The sequence below is a fragment of the Giraffa tippelskirchi genome, chromosome 3, assembly GCF_054371585.1.
Source record: "Giraffa tippelskirchi isolate mGirTip1 chromosome 3, T2T-mGirTip1v1.2.pri, whole genome shotgun sequence".
NCBI lineage: Eukaryota > Metazoa > Chordata > Mammalia > Artiodactyla > Giraffidae > Giraffa > Giraffa tippelskirchi.
In genome coordinates this window covers 168,118,707-168,137,976 of record NC_137277.1, presented here as the reverse complement: position 1 = coordinate 168,137,976, position 19,270 = coordinate 168,118,707, and the positions used below count along the sequence as shown (strand labels likewise).

General features: G+C 43.2%; 1 protein-coding gene and 1 long non-coding RNA gene across 6 annotated transcripts in view; one reads left to right on the top strand and one right to left on the bottom strand.

The window, feature by feature from the left end:
• Positions 1-7: 7 nt before the first annotated feature.
• SGPP2 (sphingosine-1-phosphate phosphatase 2) overlaps positions 8-19,270 on the bottom strand; it is a 213,169-nt gene continuing 193,906 nt past the window's right edge. For all 5 annotated transcript variants that reach the window (XM_081579454.1, XM_081579453.1, XM_081579450.1 and 2 more), the window contains one exon: positions 8-3,433. In XM_081579454.1, coding sequence (XP_081435580.1) covers positions 2,882-3,433 — 552 coding nt within the window. In that variant the 3' untranslated portion in view covers positions 8-2,881. The remainder of the gene's footprint in view (positions 3,434-19,270) is intronic.
• Positions 4,751-14,927, top strand: LOC145541854 (uncharacterized). The gene is made up of 2 exons (XR_014079359.1): positions 4,751-6,640; positions 11,558-14,927. It is a non-coding gene; the product is annotated as an uncharacterized LOC145541854 (long non-coding RNA).

Sequence of the window (19,270 nt, the reverse complement as noted above, 5' to 3'; positions counted from 1 at the left end):
GAACACTGGCTTTTAAAGCATTTAATAAATCATAATCAAACAAAAATGATTTTAAAAAGAATAAATTTACATACAGTACATAAGTAAGACAGCTGAAGGTTTCCAAAATAGAAAACCAGAGCATATGGCCCTGAAACACCACATGCTTTGGTTACACTCGGGAAGCATGAGTCGCCTATTTGGGCAAGAAAATCTTGTTATAGTGTGATCTGCAGGCAAGTTGAGGGGTGATTTCAGTCATTGAGGGTTTTTTGTTCATGGTCTCCTCTGCGGTTTTTTCTAGTGCATGATCTGTTATGGTGGGAGTCTGGGCAAAACTGGCCTGGAATGATGGCTGTTTAGAATGAGATTCACAGGGGGAAATGCCTTGGTCCAGAGTGGTGGTGCGCTGAGGGCAGGAGGGCAGTCAGGGAAAGCACATACTGTTCTACCTGGAGTGGCCGATGACGCCAAGTACTTTGGTGTCACCACGTCCAAATGGAGAGCTGGCCAGACCACAGCTTCTAAGCTTAGACTGGACACATCAAGATGAGCTGGATTTTACAACTTAATCTCTAAGACTTCTGCTCAACAGAGGCTCTGGACCAAGACAGTTGCTATGCCAGCAGGGGGCAGTCTATCCCCAGAGAGAAAATCCAAAGGTCAGAGATGGAAGGCGTAGTCTTGGGGGGTGGGATGGGGTGGGGGGTGGTGGTGTGTGTGTGTGTGTGTAACGGTGACGGGCCGGGTAAAGTGAATGAGGAGGGCTGTGTGTGTGTATAACAGGGTGAAGGGCTGGGTAAAGTGAATGAGGAGGACCGACCAAGCTGCAGTTTAAAGCAATTACAACGGTTTTCCTAAACAGTTTCTGCCTGATTCTAGGCCACAGAGCCGTCATGCTCAAAAACTAAGCTTGGCCTCACCAACATGCACTTTTTATTCTTTGGTTGGTGTAACAAGAGACTTTAAAAAGTGACCAATCTGTGAGTCTTTCTTTACTGAGCTATGGCTACCATATCATCCTCAATCCAAATTGTATAAATACAGCCTTGAATACATCAATACAGCTGACTGCAGTTCTGTTGTTGGGGCTTAAAAACTAAAGAGATGGCAGTAAAATTTATATACACATACAAATCAATCACTCACACCCACCACTATGACAATAATTACCACCCTTTTCCAAGGATACAAGTGGAAAAAACTGATCCTTTTGCCCGTTGGCTTCCGAGAAATCAACTAAAATAATTTTGTGTAAATATTACCCAGGGCTGTGATCTCAGGTGTGGCAGCCCACGGGGACCAGGATACAGAGAGTGCCATGTGCACTGCAATGTGGGGTGGTCTCGGGTGGGGGTGCCCGTGACCTGGGGCATCCCCCTACCAAAGTGCCACAGATGCTGGTCAGAAGATGATGTAAAAACAGGCAAACGGCAAGTCATTTTGACCCCTGCCTTCTAACTATGAAAAATGTCAGAAGCATGAAGTCAAACATCAGAGATGATTGCAACCCAAAGGCCAGGGTGCGTCTTTGAAATCAGGACAAACGGGTGTTCAGTTTTCACACTGGATGCAGAGGTAAGAACCTAACTGTCCAGACAGGCAGATTTCCCTTCAAAGTGTGTGAGTGGTGAGGATGCAGGAGGTTATAAAGCATTGGCTTCAGCAGCTCAGGAGCTCCACCACAAGACACTTTGTTAACTGCCCATTGACACTTGCTTTTAAGAACACAGTTGACAGCTGTTCAGCTGTTCCTCTCCATTCTTGTTCCTCCTCCGCAAGGAGCCCCTGCAGGAGGGTGTTTGCATAATGATAGCCTTCCTAAGTCTAATAAGGACTTGCCTGGGGTGTAAAGGAGGCTGGGTTGGGTTGGCTTGTTCCAAAAAGAGGCTGACATTGTTCTGACATTAATTACCCTTAAAATTGCAAAAAGATAAGAGATGGGGGGGGTGGTGGAAAGGGAGCCCCTGATTCTATTTAGCAGATGAGAAAATGGATTTAGGAAAAGTAATGAAGAAACAGTGGCCAGGAGGGAGGTCTAGGGCCCCAAGAAGGATTACATTCATCTGTTCTTCTACTGATCCACTTTAACAGGCCCATGACAGTGCCTTCCCAGTTTGTAAGAAAGCGAAAAAAAAACTGAAGAAGGGCAGAGGGCTTGTCCCAAGTCACTCTGATGCAGGAGAGAGCCGGACACCCAGAGGAACTCAGATGAAGTGAGTTGGGAGCAGCCAATTGGGTTCATGTTCATAGAAATAAATGGTACCTGAATCCTGCAAAGTGTACAGACAAGGAGAAGCAGATCCCTCCCTCTCCAATGTGCACCTGATGGAGACCAGGACACATAAGGAAAGCAGGTTCTTCTTGCCTAGGACCTTATGGCTTTGCCCTGCTTTTCACGCTTCCCGGAGAGGTTTACAGCACTCTTTTCCTGTGAGCTGGCACGGTCTCATGTGATCATAACGACAGAAAGTCACCCTGTCCAAGGAATGTCACCCTTTTCTCTCGGACCAACAGTGAGACTCAGTGATGGGCAAGGTCATAATTGAAAAGAAAACCCGATGTCCAGCTTTCTGGGTCATGCTCTCCAGAACCCAGGCATTTGTGGCCACTCCTAAGCCAGGCTGCAATTCCTGCCAGCCCAGGGTTGGCCCAAAGTCCATGTAACAGACAGGGTGGAGGACCCTTAAAGAGATCAACTGTGGGTTTAGCCCGGCTTCATCCGCGACATGACCCTTACAGGCAAATGGTCCCTGCGAGACAATTTTCCCCGCCATACAGCAGCAACAATCTTAGATATCAGCAAAACAGACGTGTGACTTAAGGAAACTTTTTTTAAAGAAAAATGTGTCATCAAGACTTCCCCACTCAACTTTTTGATGTCTTGTCCAGTGACTGAGGCTCAGAGTAATCCCAGAAACCTGTGGAGCATTGGCACGAAGGTGGTAGCACAGATGCCAACAGACGTGTAGGTGACAAACTTGTAAGGCACTTCGATTTCCAGTCTCCGTCTGGCCTCCTTGTTTCTGGTGACCACCTTGAACCAGGAGTACAACACTTGCAGCGAGAGCTTTTGAACAAGCTGACGGACCAGGAGGATCAGCACAATTCCCACAGTGAATTTGGCCAGACCCAAAACTAGCAGGTCGGTGGTGAGCGGTGGGAAGTTCTGAATAACAGGGAGAGATTCCGTGGGCTCAGACACGAGCTGGAAAAAATGGTTGATCCAGAACCCTATGGTCACCCCAGCCCCGGCAGCCATGATGGTGGTGGTGTCCGCTCTGGTCGGGCTGTAGTAATCAGACACGGGGTAGTTGTAACACAGGAAGAACGGCACCACTAGGACACACACAGGGAACAGGGGGCTGGCCGAGTCCAGGCGATCGATAAGGGTCCAAGCAGGGTAAGTGAGGACAATGAGGACGGCGGTGATCAGGATGCCGCCCAGCACATCCTGCAGGAAGGAGAGCAAAGAATGGTGAGAGCTCTTCCTGTATTAATTTCAAGTCAAGTAAAACTGATTTGATGTTTAAAACACAATTTTTACATTGCTTTATTTTATAATACTCTTTGTTAAGATTTTTTTTTTTTGATGTGGACGATTTTTTAAGTCTTTCTTAAATGTGCTACAGTATTGTTTCTGTTTTATGTTTTGGTTTTTTGGACTCAAGGCATATAGGATCTTACCTCTCCAACCAAGAGATCAAACCCACACCCCTGGCATTAGAAGGTGAAGTCTTAATCACTGACCCACCAGGGAAGTCCCTTATAATACATATATTTTTTAAAATGTACAGTTGCAAACATTTGAAAAATAGGAAAAACACAATCATGCTATTCATGATTGTATTGCTATTCATGATATGTCTTTCAGTTTTTCTGTCTTTTGGAATAAATTTTATATTTATTTTCTTAATGCATGGTTATAATCACATTGTTTCTTCAATCTTTTTTTTTGTTCATTCTATACTTTTAAAAAATTTGCTTTTTGGCCACATACCATGTGGTTTGCAGGATCTCAGTTCCCCAACCAGGAACTGAATCCAGGCCACTGCAGTGAAAGCGCTGAGTCCTAACCACTGGACCACCAGGGAATTCCCTTCAATCTATTATTTTTTATTTGATATTATGTCACATGGCTTCCCTGGTGGTTCAGATGGTAAAGAATCTGCCTGCAGTGCAGGAGATGCAGGTTCGATCCCTGGGTTGGGAAGATCCCCTGGAGAAGTGAATGGCAACCTACTCCAGTATTCTTGCCTGGAGAATTCCATGGACAGAGGAGCCTGGCAGGCTATAGTCCACGGGGTCGCAAAGAGTTGAACACCACTGAGCGACTAGCACACCCACACCTTAAGTCACAGGATTGCCATGATCTTCACAGCGATGGTGTCATCCTTTCTTGGCAAGCAGGGGGTGAAGGAGGAAGTCACCTTCTGTGGGAGCCATGTTATAAGCAAGCGCACCATCATTACTTACGAAGTGCGTTTATTTGGGGTAGTCTGAGAAGATATTTTAGATGTGGTGATGTCGAAGCTCCACCGTGCCCATCTGGGCACTACCACTGACTTCAGAGACAGAACTTCAGATACTGTAGATATTTCACTGGGTGCCTGTACGATGCTTAATCAATTGTTCTTCAATTCAGGACACTTTAGACTGTGGTTTTCTTTCTCTGTTCCTATGTCCTGTTTTTTCTCTTTCTCCCCTTCCTTCCTTTGCTTCCTTCCTTAAATACCTGTTTAAAATATTTTTAACTCCTTAATGTCATCTATTTTCTTTTTCCTTTAGTGTTTTCACAGCAAAATTCATTAGGTGAAGTCTCAACATAACCAACCCACTCCAGTACTCTTGCCTGGAAACTCCCATGGACGGAGGAGCCTGGTAGGCTGTAGTCCATGGGGTCGCGAAGAGTCAGACACGACTGAGCGACTTCCATTTCACTTTTCCCTTTCATACATTGGAGAGGGAAATGGCAACCCACTCCAGTGTTCTTGCCTGGAGAATCCCAGGGATGGGGGAGCCTGGTGGGCTGCCGTCTATGGGGTCGCACAGAGTCGGGCACGACTGAAGCGACTTAGCAGCAGCAACATAACCAATAGATTAATACATTTAAGTCAGAGAAGGAGGAGCTTGGTATGGTTTTGTTACAGTTTCATGTGGGTTATTTTGAAAGTTTATAATTGAAAAATTGAAACACTTTCTTCAACGCATTGGAAAATCTGGAAAACAACAAAAAGTAAAACATATGCATTGTAGGGACACACCAAAAAGTATAAGAAAAAACAGATCCTTATTTCCACTACCTAGTGTCAACTGTGTCTGTATTTTGGCATGTTGCCATCTACTTTTTTTTCCCCATAAATATAAAATAGAATTCTAAAGCCTTGGTCTCCCCCCCACCCCCTGCTAATTCTTCACTCATTATTGCTCTTATTTAGTTTCTAATAAAATGACATCTGATTCGGGTAAACAATGAGTGAGAATCAGACCTTAGAAGCTAAACACTGAGGCTAGAGCATTTCTCACAGATTAGAGGGTTCCCATTCATCCTTCCAACGTCCACATGTGTGAGCACCTGCTGTATGCCACATTGCTAGAGGATCCAGTCTGAGCTAAACCGTCACAATCCATGACTATGCGGAGCTTACAGTCTAGAGAAGAGACAGAGCATTTGCCATTGTTGAAGAGGGAAAGTGATAAACTTTGTGAATCGTGATGGTTTTAGGGCACTGAAGAGTACAGGATAAACACAGGCAGGAAGTCCACAGGGTCCTAAAATCCAATCCACTTCATAAAGCTTATATCGAAGGAACAACATGAAGCCACTGACACAGCTCTCACTGGGTACCAACATGACAAGATTTTACGGCTGCAGTGGGGAGAATGAATACAAGAAGGGCAAGAGTATGGGGATGGGGAGGCTACTTGCCTCCTCGGAGGAAGCCTTGTACTCTGCATGTCCTCAGTGTGACCCCTGGGCTTCACCTGCTGTTACTTCTGCCATCATCCTCCTCAATGACCCCTCAGGTTGCATGGTCTCCATGATCACAGTCCCCATGACCGTCCCCTGTGCTATGATTATGCATGGATGTTGTCTTATTTGGGCAGGTGGTGGAGAGAAGCAGTCCTTCATTTAAGCTGCTTGGTTACCAAAATTTGAGGCAAACTCTTGAACTGAGTTTTTCTCCACCTGCTGCCTCGACTTCTTCGCCTTGAAACACAACTGCTGACTAAACTAAACTTTGTTGATACACAATTCTCAAAGCCCACTTACTAGACATTTGCTGCCTGTTTCCTCAGCATCTGTCTTTGACCCAGTAGCCTCATACCTCTCCTTGGGGATCCATGAGGTTCTGGAAAATATTGGAGTTAGAGCACCGTGACCCAGGAAGGACAATCAGGGCGCTGTATCTCCTGGTTATCATGACTGGTGCAGGGATAGTCACGTCACCTGCACCAGTCCAGTCAGACAAAACTGGGGTTTTTGCTTGGGATTCTCGGAAAGAGATGTTTTTTTTTTCTGAACACTGGGCCCTGTGGGTTTACACCCTTTACTTAGTGAAGTGCAGTGAAGTGAAGTGAAAGTCACTCAGTCATGTCTGACTCTTTGCGACCCCATGGACTATACAGTGCATGGAATTCTCTCGGCCAGAATACTGGAGTGGGTATCCTTTCCCTTCTCCAGGGGATCTTCCCAACCCAGGGATCGAACCCAGGTCTCCTGCATTGCAGGCGGGTTCTTCATCAGCAGAGCCACCAGGGAAGCCCCTTTACTTAGCAGACCTTTAATATTCAGCTTTTGTTGAAATTAAACCCCGCACCATCACGGCTTTTCTCTGACCTCCAAGAAGTCTCCTGCTTAGTTTCCTCCTTCAGAGCCTAAAGAGGGCATTCCCACAGATTCTGTCTTTTTTTCTCCCTTTTGAGCTTGTGTGGGTCCATGGCCCCATCTTTCCATTCTCTACCAGCGTAACTCTAAAATCTTTTGTTTTCAGACATTTTTCTCTCAAACTTTGGTCCTACCTTTTTAAACTAACAGCTATTTTCATTCAGATGCCTGTCAACTCCCCTAACCAACTTGTCTAAAAGTCATCAACACCTGAAAATAAAAATAAGGAAATGAACACTGTATAGAAAAGGAACTATGAATGCCTCATAAACAGATGAAAATATACCTAAACGTACTCATAATAAAAAGTGGAAATCAAACTAAGCTGAGGAGAAATTAAAACTTACATTCACATAAAAACCAGTATGCAAATGTTTACAGCCATTCTATTAATAATGTCCCCAAACTGGGAACAACCTCCATGTCACTCAACGCGTAAACAAACTGTGCTATGTTCATACAATGGACTATTTCTCAGCGATAAAAAGCGACAAAATACTAATGCAGGCAACAGCTTGGATGAAATCTCCAGGAAATCACGCTGAATGGAAAAAGCAGTCTCCAAGGGTAACATACTGTATGGTTCTATTTTTATGACATTCTCTGAAAGACACGACTACAGTATTGGGGAACAGATCAGTGGTTGCCAGGATCTGGGGGACAGGGAAGGTGCAACTGCCAAGGGAGAGCATGGGGGACTCTTTGGGGTGACACAACTGGCCCGTGCTATGGTGGCAGTTACTCAAATCGATCCTAGTATTCAAATCCAGAGAGCTGGGACTTCCTGGTGATCCCGTGGCTAAGACTTCATGCTCCCAATGCGGGGGGAGACTGGTCAGGGAGCTGGGTCCCACATGCCGTGACAAAGACCAGTCGTAGCCAAACAAATAAATATTTTTAAAATATCCAGAGAACCCAAGGCAAAACCAATTTTACTGTTTGTTCATTTAACACATAAAATTTAAAATGACATTTTAGACAAAAATGAGAAAGCCGGTGGGCTCTTTTGCTTTTACTCATTAACAGAGTTGCGTGTGCCATGTGTGAAGCAGTGCTCTGGCCATCCAGAGGTTCCCAACCCAGCTCTCTCCCCCTCCCCCACAAACTGCTGATAAGGTACCCCTCACCTATCAGCATTGACAAAAATCCAGAAGTTTGACAGCATCCTGTTGATGAAACAGTAGGTGGGGGCAAAGGGATTCTGGTCTCTTAATCATATGAATGCAAAATGGCGCAACACTTACGGGGAGGAACCTAGTGATACGTTTTTAAAAATTACACATTCATTTAACCTGACTTGCAACCTCACACTAGGACTTGACCATGGAGATATACACCCGCCTGTGTCTGTAATGAGCTCTTTACAAGTTGGCCATTGTAGCATCATCTGTAACAGCAAAAGCCTGGGAAAATGCCAAGTTCTACCTGTAGGGAGCAGTTAAATATAACCCTACAAATACTCTGCAGCTGTAGAAAGAATGAGGAAGCTCTCATATGGAATTATAAAAAGCATGGTATAGAACAGTGTGTACAGCATGCTACCATTTTTCATTTTTAAAAAGCTGGTAGACTATATGGTACATTTTTACTTGAAACACAAATAGGTTCATTTGAAGGGCAGGGGATGGAGTTGGGAAGACTTATCACAGGATACCCCTGTGTACCTTTTGAATTATATAAATGTATTGCCTCTGGGTTTCCCAGGTGGTGCTAGCAGTAAAGAACCCGCCTGCCAATACAGGAGACAAGAGAGACGCGGGTTTGATCTCTGGGTGGGGAAGATCCCTGGAGGAGGGCATGGCAACCCACTCCAGTATTCTTGCCTGGAAAATCCCACAGACAGAGGAGCCTGGCGGACTGCAGTCCATAGGGTCACAAAGAGTTGGACACGACTGAAGCGACTTAGTGCAGAATGCCTCTGTTAAAAAATTAAGTGAGATAATTTTCGTCTCTTTTCTTCCAAACACAATTTGCCTTTCAATCCCCATGGGAAGTGGGGATCTCAGGTGATCTCATGGTATCCTCCACAGGGGACTGGTCAGATATGGTAATGGGGGGGGAGGGTGCAGCTGGCCTGCCAAAGCATCACCTGCTGGGAACTGAGGGTGTCTCATCTGTGTTTTAGAGGAACACACATTTTGAGGGGAGGAGGAGGGCCAGGCACAATGAACTCGATACCCCACACAAGCCTCTACTCTCTCAGTGCGGAGAGGAAGTTCTGCCTCTCAGGGCGTGTCCTGGCAGCCCCACTGAACTGATGTCTGAGCCCTGAATAAGTTAGAGAGGATGGAAGAGCATTTAGCCTCCATCTACAAAACACAGAGCTAAAGAAGGCTGCTTGGAGATCCTTCTGCAGAGGGCTATCCAAAGAGAAGAATACAGTCTTCCTCATCCCTCCAGACCACAGTGCCCATGTGGGTGCTTTATGATACCACCTGGCAGGACAAAAGTGGAGCATCCAGATCATCCACTGTATCTGCTTGGCCTGGTGAGGCGGCCGAAGAGATGCTGGTGACACGCAGATCAGCAGGGAAGGATGCTGACGGGGCAGGGACCACAGAACTCACAGCGACAATGGCACCTCCCAGCCCAGCTGATGGGACAGTATCAGAAAGCTACTGGGCCTGGAGGGCAGTAAGCAAGACCAAGGTGCTCATGGGTCACAACCTGGGCAGAGAGCAAGGGACCCAGCAGAGCAGTCTTCACATCACGACAGCCAACAGGACAACAGTGGCGCTCGGGACTCAGATGGGTTCATGAGTACATGTGAGATGCCCTCGGGAAAGTCCAGGCAATTTTTTTTGGCGTGATCATTTCTGTTAGCGGTGGGGGTTAAACACAGCTTTGCAGAGGGCTAGAGGTTCACAGTGACCCTGGAGGTGTTCAGGGAAATTCATTTATTATACATATTTCTGTTGGTGCCACCCCCATGAGTCCTAATGACTGCTCCTCTCTATTACTACCTCTGGCCTCCAGTTATTTCCACAGACTCCCCTCCTCCTTGATTCACAAGCTCCTGTACCTGATGTCACTGCTGAATTTCCCTGCCTTCTGGCCATTCACCTGTCCACAGCATTCACTGACTACCTTTCTGGTTGCTGTTTCAATGCAAATGTTCACCAGTTTTAGCATTAGTGTGCACTGAAAAAGTGAAAAAGTCACTCAGTTGTGTCCAACTCTTTGTGACCCCATGGACTATACAGTCCATGGAATTCTCCAGGCCAGAATACTGGAGTGGCTAGCCATTCCCTTCTCCAGGGGATCTTCCCAACCCAGGGATGGAACCCAGGTCTCCAGCACTGCAGGTGGATCCTTTACCAGCTGAGCCACGAGGGAAGCCCAAGAATACTGGAGTGGGGTAGCCTATCCCTTCTCCAGGGGATCTTCCCAACCCAGGGATGGAACCCAGGTCTCCTGCACTGCAGGCAGCTTCTTTACCAGCTGAGCCACTGGGGAAGCTCTAGAGTTTAGTGTACACTGGAAGCACTAAATCAAAATTTCGGATAATTTTTAAGATGCAGATTTCAGAGGCCTGCCTTCTCATTCTGATCTGCCACATGGCCCACGAGTCTGCATGTTTACATCTCAACATAATGGTCATGTAGTGAGTTAAAACAGAAACAACTCTAAGAAATACCAGCTTCTCAATGGAGAGTCCAAGTCCTGCATGATATGGGTTTAATTAACCTATCATATCAAGGTTTTCTCTCATTCCTTTTCCGTTTGAACTTTCCACACCAGTCAGATAGGTCTACTTGCTTTTCCCAAAACGCCTGGCACAATTTTATCAGAATTTTGCATCCCTTTCATGTACATTTTTAACCATCTTTATCTCTCAAGATATTATCAGCTCATCTAAGGCTCAGCTCAAAAGCTATTTCCTTTGCAGAATATCTTCCTCTGCCTCCACAGTTGGAAATAGCCTGTCCCTGAACTGAATGTAAAGGCACTTGCTTAACAGCACTCAAAAAGCCCTTCTCTTAAATTGCCTTTGTTGTAGTTCTCTGTTCACATGCCTTTCTCCTGAGTTGACTGTAACACTGATTGGTAAGGAGGAAGTTCTCCTGCAACTTGACCTTATTCCTCCAAGCTCCCAGCACAGTGCCTAACATGTCACAGATATTCAGCTACAGAGATCTGGAGAATGTAATGCCTTTCTCTCAATGGACTATCCGTAATATTTAAAATCCATTGTTAGGACTTCCCTTGGTGGTTCAGTGGTTGAGAATCCACCTGCCATTGCAGGGGACATGGGTTTGATCCCTGGTCTGGGAAGATTCCACATGCTGCAGGGCAACTAAGCTCATATGCCACAACTACTGAAGCCCGAGCCCTAAGGCTCTGCAACAAGAGAAGTGACCATGATGAAAACCCCAGGCATCACAGCTAGAGAGTAGCCCCGACTCGTCACAACTAGAGAATGCTCACATGCTTCGATGAAGACATCAAAGAGAAATAACACATAATTTTTTAAAAAACACACTGTTATATAATGGGCTTCTCTGGTGGCTCAGATGGTAAAGAATCTGCCCCCAGTGCAGGGGACCTGGGTTTGATCCCTGGGTTGGGAAGAGCCCCTGGAGAAGGGAATGGCTACCCACTCCAGTATTCTTGCCTGGAGAATCCCATGGACAGAGGAGCCTGGCTGACTACAGTCCATGGGGTCACAAAGAGTTGGGCATGATTGAGTAACACCTTCACTGTTTTAATACATAGAAGACAATTTGCCTTCCTTCCCTCCCTTCCTTTGTACCTGCAGCTACCAAGTTTCTGGACATCTGGTTGGAATATTTTTCATAAACCAACTCTGTTCTTCTTCAGTGTATCAGGAAATGAGACTATTTTTGGTCCACAGCCCTAGCATTTGAGGTGAAAGTAATTTTGGCCAACATGCCTGCTGCTGTGGAGCTTCTTTCCTTCTATCCACACAGTTGGGTTTTGGGCCATAAAAGGTGGTACTGTATAAAGGCAATTTAGATATTTTTGTAAGAAAAATACTTGAACCATTTCTAATGAACTGCTGCCCTCTTTTCCTTTTGCCTTCAATCTTTTCCAGGATCAGGGTTTTTTCCAATGAGTCAGCGAACACAGAAGTGGGAGCCATTGGACAGCACTGGGATAATGCTGTCCAGAAAAATGTGGATTTGGGGGTGGGGGAAGAGAAAAAAGTGTATGTGGTTTATAAGGAGATAGGAACTCTATGGAAGATGCGAAAAGATAATGATGCAACAAAGCCTGATAAAGCAAAGACATGAGGGCAAAAATGGCTGAATAAATATGTTTTACTTTGTAGAAAACACATTTAAAACTCACTTTCAAGAAGAATGCAATTAGACTACAAAGAGTACAAAATACACAAAATATTCACCACTTAAACCCAATGATGGCACTCCTAGGAATTTACCCTAAGAAAATGATCCGAGAAAAAGCTGCTCACAAAGGCTCTTAGATAGGAATCCTTCTTGTTATTTCAATCTATACTGATGAAGTCCAAAAAGTTAACAGTACTCCACCATAGAACAATCAGAAAATACAAATAAGCAAAAAGATGATAAAGAATGGAGCATATGTCGTAATAAGAAAGAATCTGGAAAGATATAAATCAAGCATGGTATAATGTTGTTTACACCAAAAAGGAGATAAAATTGCAGACTGCTTTCTTATTTAATAACATAGGAGGAATATTTCCATTTGAAAAGATACATTTCTGCACCCTCTGCTTTTTTTTTTTAAATCATTTCAAAGTATCTGTAAGTGAGAATATCAAGCAGAATACAAACTCTACATAAAGGATGATCCTAATTTTAGATAAATCTACATTTTCATGGAAGGATAAAATATCAGGAAACAGATGAATATATTAAGAGTAGTTTTCTTCTCTTTGGATATCACAGATGATGATTACCTTCTCCAGGCTTTGCAAATATTTTCTAAGTCTTCTAGTCAACACCTTTATTATGATAAAAATATTATCAAGGCAAAAAGTCAGGATGTTAAAATCAGACTTTCAAAATAGACAAAAATGGAGATAATTTACTGACGCTTATTAATCTTTACATCATCCAAAATAATGAAATGCCCCCAAGAATCTATATGATAATCAAGATACCATCCTTCCATGATGTAGGTAACATTTAAAATAAAGGCATAAAAAAATAAAGGCATATAAATTGTGTGGCCAGTGTTATGCCAAAGATCACATTGAAATTTAATAAATCTTTAATTCAATTTACCATCAAGGCTCAAATGAAGCCTTTTAAATTATTTGGGGAAAAAATAAATGATTACATGAACCTAACATTTTTAAAGTTACAGTGCAGGAAGATCTACCTTAATGCTTTTGATTTTTGTACCTATCCTCATTTTCAGTTATAAAAATTAATATGCAGATAAAAGCTTGGGCTTTATTATACCTCATTACAGAAAACAATAATAAAAGACAGACAATCTAAAGTGTTTAGGAAAGAATCCTAACAGAGCTGTCCATGCATCAGAACAAATTTTAGTGAATGCTCATACAAACATGTAAAACAGTGTTTTTATTCTGAGCCAAACAGAAACACTCTTCCTTTTGGTAAACATCTCCAGATATTTCAACAGGCAGGCCTTGAGAACTCCCCGCAGTTGTGAATTCTAACCCTACATCACATTCCCATATGCGGTTTACTGGGGCACATTTATATTCTACCCCAAATATCTTCACTGAAGAATGCTCTTGAACAGACCAACACAACACAAGGTTAGCTCACCAGAAAGAAGAGGAGAACAAACCCATTCATTCAATTGTTAGCAAAGAATGCATTCAGATCTTGGAACTATTTATGCCGAGAACTCTATGATTCTGGCATCTTCCCCTCTGCCAGGTTCCCTGCTGAGAAAGTGAAGGGCCCTCTCTGCCCTTGGCTGCCTTTGGAGAGCAAGCTGAAGTCAGGAGCTGCGTAAAAAGCCAAGACCCTCTTCTTTGTAGATGCAGTGAATGCTCTGAATGCAAGCATACCCTGACATTAAAACAAACTTCAAAAAAAATAACAAAACCCTCACACCCTACAGTTATTTTAGAAAATAATTTTTAGTTATAGATCAATGTTTCCTAGTTAATACACTCAGAATACTTATCTTCTTCCATGCTGGCTCACAATTAATTCAATTTCTGAGAATAATGCAGATGAGATTCAATGGAAGCCAAATGGCAAGAGGGAGGAAGCACTGTTCATGAATATGAATATAAATGATTACAGAGAGAAACCTACATGTTATGTAATTAGCATATGTATAGGGGAGAAGGAGTGAGTGTTTAAGTTCAAAAATATTGATTTCCTACTGAAACACACCAGCATCCACAGAGAACCAAAAGCAGGAAGCAGATTTACCTTGCCATGTGGTATGAGTGTAAACAGTAGAACCTCCTGATGGTCACACTTCTTTGAGTGGGCACTCTGTCATGACTGTTCTCTGAGCCACCTCAGATATCCAACACAAGTTGAGTACTCAGGATCACTAGGTATGTAAATCTACAGTTATTCTGAAAACCTACCTCCTATAGGATGCAGAAAAAAGTATGCCAACTTTCACCTTCTGCTGTTTTAGAATAAAGGCTCACTTGGAAAGTGAGCATATGCAATCCTTCATTAGAAATGATGTTGACATTTTTAGCAGAAAATGGTTTTCTATAAGTGTAAGAAAAATTATATAAAATTTGGACCTAAGGCAAGGCAGAAAACCTCATTTCAATGTCTTCTGGGGGCAAAGACCACTCAAGGATAATAGAAGGAATAATACTTTGTTCACTCCACTCTTTAATATTGATTAAAATTATCAGAGTTTGTGAAAGAACAGGCTAAGTGATAGATTTGGGGGGGGGGGGTTGGAAATACAAATAATTACTGTTAACCTCAAAGGTAACAGTTTGTTGCCCTGTAGAACAGTAACTAGTTTTGTATATAACCCAGTAATCATAAAGTAACATTTATCAAGCTGTCTGTAAATATTTAGTCCCTCTTTATATTTGACTGGTTCCTTCATTAATTAATCAGTTGAATAAAATCTTTGACATATTCATTTTATATTTGGACAAGCGTTATGATTTTACCATTTAAAATTCATATTCTAACAAGTAGATAATTTTTCAATTGTTTATTCATATGACTAATTGTCTTGAATGATTGAATATGCATAATCCATGTAACAGTGTAGCATTTTTTATCTTGTTTTCCTGTGTATACTCTCTTTAAATGGTACTGGTTTGCTCAAAAAGTAAATAAGGCAGGTGTTAACATTTCTTGACATGATAATATAATAAGACATTATTGTATGCTTTTTATAATATCAACTAGAAAGGCTTCAGGTAGACTATATATTTCTAAACTCCAAATACAGTATGATTTAGGACATAATCACTCCCTTGTCTCGGTTTCACAGAATCTAACAAGTCCAAACAGTAGATCTTCATGAAACAAAGCTTCCCCACCCGTACTTCACATTAATATAAACAGCTCTAACTAGAACGAATCACAAAGCTTGGCAGGTCAACAGGATTATGACATCAGATCAAACAAGCTTCCCAGGCAGGTTATAACACTGTCTTTGACAACTGCTAAGCAGCTTGCAAGAATGACAAGTATAGGGAAGGGCAATCTGCTAGAAGACGCAAAAGACACTGTCAAACATTTAAGTGACTTTCCTCAGATCTGGTTGGGCAGAGGGGCCCCTGAACAACAAGACAACAGACGAAACTCATGTTCAGATGTAACATGATTGTTGAACAGGCCCACGCAAGTTGAAATGTAATTGGCATTGTCACCATATAGGCTAGGGCGCTGTGTAAAAACTGCTTCAGGGTTTTTCTAACTGCATCTTGCATTGGAGCCCACTGCTGCTGCTGCTGCTAAGTCGCTTCAGTCGTGTCCGACTCTGTGCGACCCCATAGATGGCAGCCCACCAGGCTCCTCCGTCTCTGGGATTCTCCAGGCAAGAACACTGGAGTGGGTTGCCATTTCCTTCTCCAGTGCATGAAAGGGAAAAGTGGAAGTGAAGTCGCTCAGTCGTGTCTGACTCTTAGCGACACCATGGACTGTAGCCTACCAGGCTCCTCTGTCCATGTGGAGCCCACTGGGAACGTGTTAAAATGCAGAATCTAATTCAGTACGGCCAGGTGGGGCCACAGGGTCTGCATTTCTAAGAAGGTCCCAGAAGATGCTGGGGCTCCTGCCTAGGGGACCACACTGGGAAGGGCAAAGACGATCTCACCTTGCTAAATTCCAGAGGCCAACACAGACTCCTCAAGCCGAACACGGTATAGTCAGAGCTCCCCGAGTGCTTTCTTGAAGTACGCATTAAAAAAACAATAAAACACCTTCTGAATTATATGAGTACCGTAGTTCAGTACTTCAGTAAGTACTGTAAAAAAAGTGATAGTACAGGACCTCCCTGGTGGGCCAGTGGTTAAGAATCCGCCTTCCAATGCAAGGGACGTGGGTTCGATTCTTAGTTGGAGAAAATAAGAGCCCACGTGTTGCACACTAGAGAGCCCACGTGCTGCAACTAGTGGGCCAGTGCTGTAGCACTCACACGCCACAACCAAAGATCCTGCGTGCCGCAACTAAGACCCTAGGAAACCAAACAAATATATAAATAAAATATTTTTAAAAGGTGATACTACAAATTTCAAAGACCTTCGAGTGATTTGCCAATGAAGAAACATTTGAGTATAAAGCGGTCCCAGAGAAAGATCTTAAAGTTCTTCGTAGACTTGGTGACAGGAGTGCTCACATTAGAGGAAAATTAACTCTGCCCCAGTCCTTTGTCACTCACCCCAGGGAATGTTGGCTCAAACCGTTGTTGAGTCCTGGCTCCTTGTGTAGAAACAAAACTCACCGGGGGAATCCTTTGCAGCTTGTGTATCACAAGAGGAACTGGAGATTACTGGAGAATTTTAAAATGGCAGTCCTGCTCTGCAGACTGTTCTAGGTGTGCCCAATGTGGCCACACCACGTTTATGCTGAGGCCGAGGGTGTGTGTGCTAAGTCACTTTAGTAGTGTCCGACTCTTTGAGGCCCTCCGGACTGTAGCCCGCCAGTCTCCTCTGTCCATGGGGATTCTCCAGGCAAGAATACTGGAGTGCGTTGCCATGCCCTCCTCCAGGGGATCTTCCTGACCCAGAGATCGAACCCGCATCTCTTATGCCTCCTGCACTGGTAGGTGGGTTTTTACCACTAGCATCACCTGGGAAGCTCTTATGAGGAAGCTGGACAATCTCAATTACAGAGATGGTCAATTCCAAGTCACTGTGAGTGAAGTGAGGATGGTAACGTCATGTAATTGTTCAAGTGGAGAAATGAGATCCAAGACACAGTGAGGCACAGGATTGTGGTACGTGCATGACCCTTTGTTTTCACATGTGGTGAGAGCTCAGGGATGTGGTGTGGAATCCAAACTGTGCCATAAACCTGTGTACATGGAATAATTTTATGGAGGTTTCAGGGTCAGAAAAAAATCAAATAAATTAACAGCACCTACAGGAAGCCCTGCGTGCATTTAAAAATATGATACATGAAGTGTTTATTTCCTTTCCCCAGTGAATATGTTTTAAGGAACATTCCCACAGATATACACAAACACGGTCCTCAGTTGTGTTTTGTGATTAAAATTAAGTACTTGACTTTCAGCTGATTTTCAGAGTATAGGATGCAAGGCAGCTAATTCACTCCTCTATATCTGTCTGCTGTGTCCCAATTAGTGTTCATTCAATCACCAACCAGGCATACTTTGATAATGAGACGAATTCTCAGGCAGTTTTATGGTTGTGATGGATGAATCATGCATCTGCCCTTTATGGCAAGCTCAGTTAATTTCAGTCGCTCAGTCATGTCCGACTCTTTGCGACCCCATGAACCGCAGCACGCCAGGCCTCCCTATCCATCACCAACTGCCAGAGTCTACCCAAACTCATGTCCATTGAGTCAGTGATGCCATCCAACCATCTTATCCTCTGTCGTCCACTTCTCCTCCTGTCCCCAATCTTTCCCAGCATCAGGGTCTTTTCTAATGAGTCAGCTCTTCAAATCAGGTGGCCAAAGTATTGGAGTTTCAGCTTCAACATCAGTCCTTCCAATGAACACCCAGGACTGATCTCCTTTAGGATGGACTGGTTGGATCTCCTTGCAGTCCAAGGGACTCTCAAGAGTCTTCTCCGACACCACGGTTCAAAAGCATCAATTCTTTGGCGCTCAGCTTTCTTTATAGTCCAACTCTCACATCCATACATGACCACTGGAAAAACCATAGCCTTGCCTTGACTGACCTTTGTTGACAAAGTAATGTCTCTGCTTTTTAATATATGCTGTCTAGGTTGGTCATAACTTTCCTTCCAAGGAGTAAGCGTCTTTTAATTTCATGGCTGCAATCACCATCTGCAGTGATTTTGGAGCCCCCAAAAATAAAGTCAGCCACTGTTTTTATACTACTATTTCTCTCCACAGGTAACTTGGCCCACCTTACCTCGCTAAACCCTTCAAGGTGAATTTCTTATTTTGAAACAGCATCACAGAGAAGATGGGTGGATAGTAATTCTGTGGAAAACTTGGTTCCCTTTCTCAATCAGATCTGGGATGCAGGGTTATAGCAACAAAGAGGAATTTTGAAAATCAATGGTGTGTGAACTTTTAAACTGATTCCCAAACAATAAAAGGACCACAGACAAAAGCACTTTGAAATCCATGTATTTGTCTCATTCCCAAAATTCACATTAAGTGTCGTTCTGTTTAAAAAAAAAGGAAAAAAAAGACAGAAAAAAAAGATAGTACCAGGGAAGATATAAGAAATACAAGTATCCAACCAGTGAAGAGTTATTATTCATCACAGCAAAGTCTAGAATTTTCCTTATCTTATAGGAAATCCTTAAGTAAATAATAATGGAGCTCAAATATTTCTTTATTAATTCACTCAGTAGTTATCACATGGCTTTATTTTCAATTGGTTGTTATGCCTCAAGAAATATATTCAGATAGAAGAAGATATAAACTCTGTCCATTAAATAAAAATAGCTTTATTGTTTTTGTCAAAAACTATTCAGGCTTACTATTAAAGACACACTTCTGAGCCTTCTGTCCATAACTAGCTTCCCTTCCCACACACATAATTTTAAAACTAATGGACCCATGCTGTACAAGCTGTTCCGTAACCTGTTTTTCATTGACTGGATGTCATACGCATTATTTCATTACTACAGAACTACATTATAATGGCTATATCACATTCTACTCTAAGGAAATACCTTACTTGACTACCTCTGATTGATGGACATTTACTGTATTCTCATGTTTGCTACTAAATGCATTAATGAACACCCTGGAGGGGCAGTATAGAATGGTAATTAAAAGCATGGATTCTCAAGTCAGATTGCTT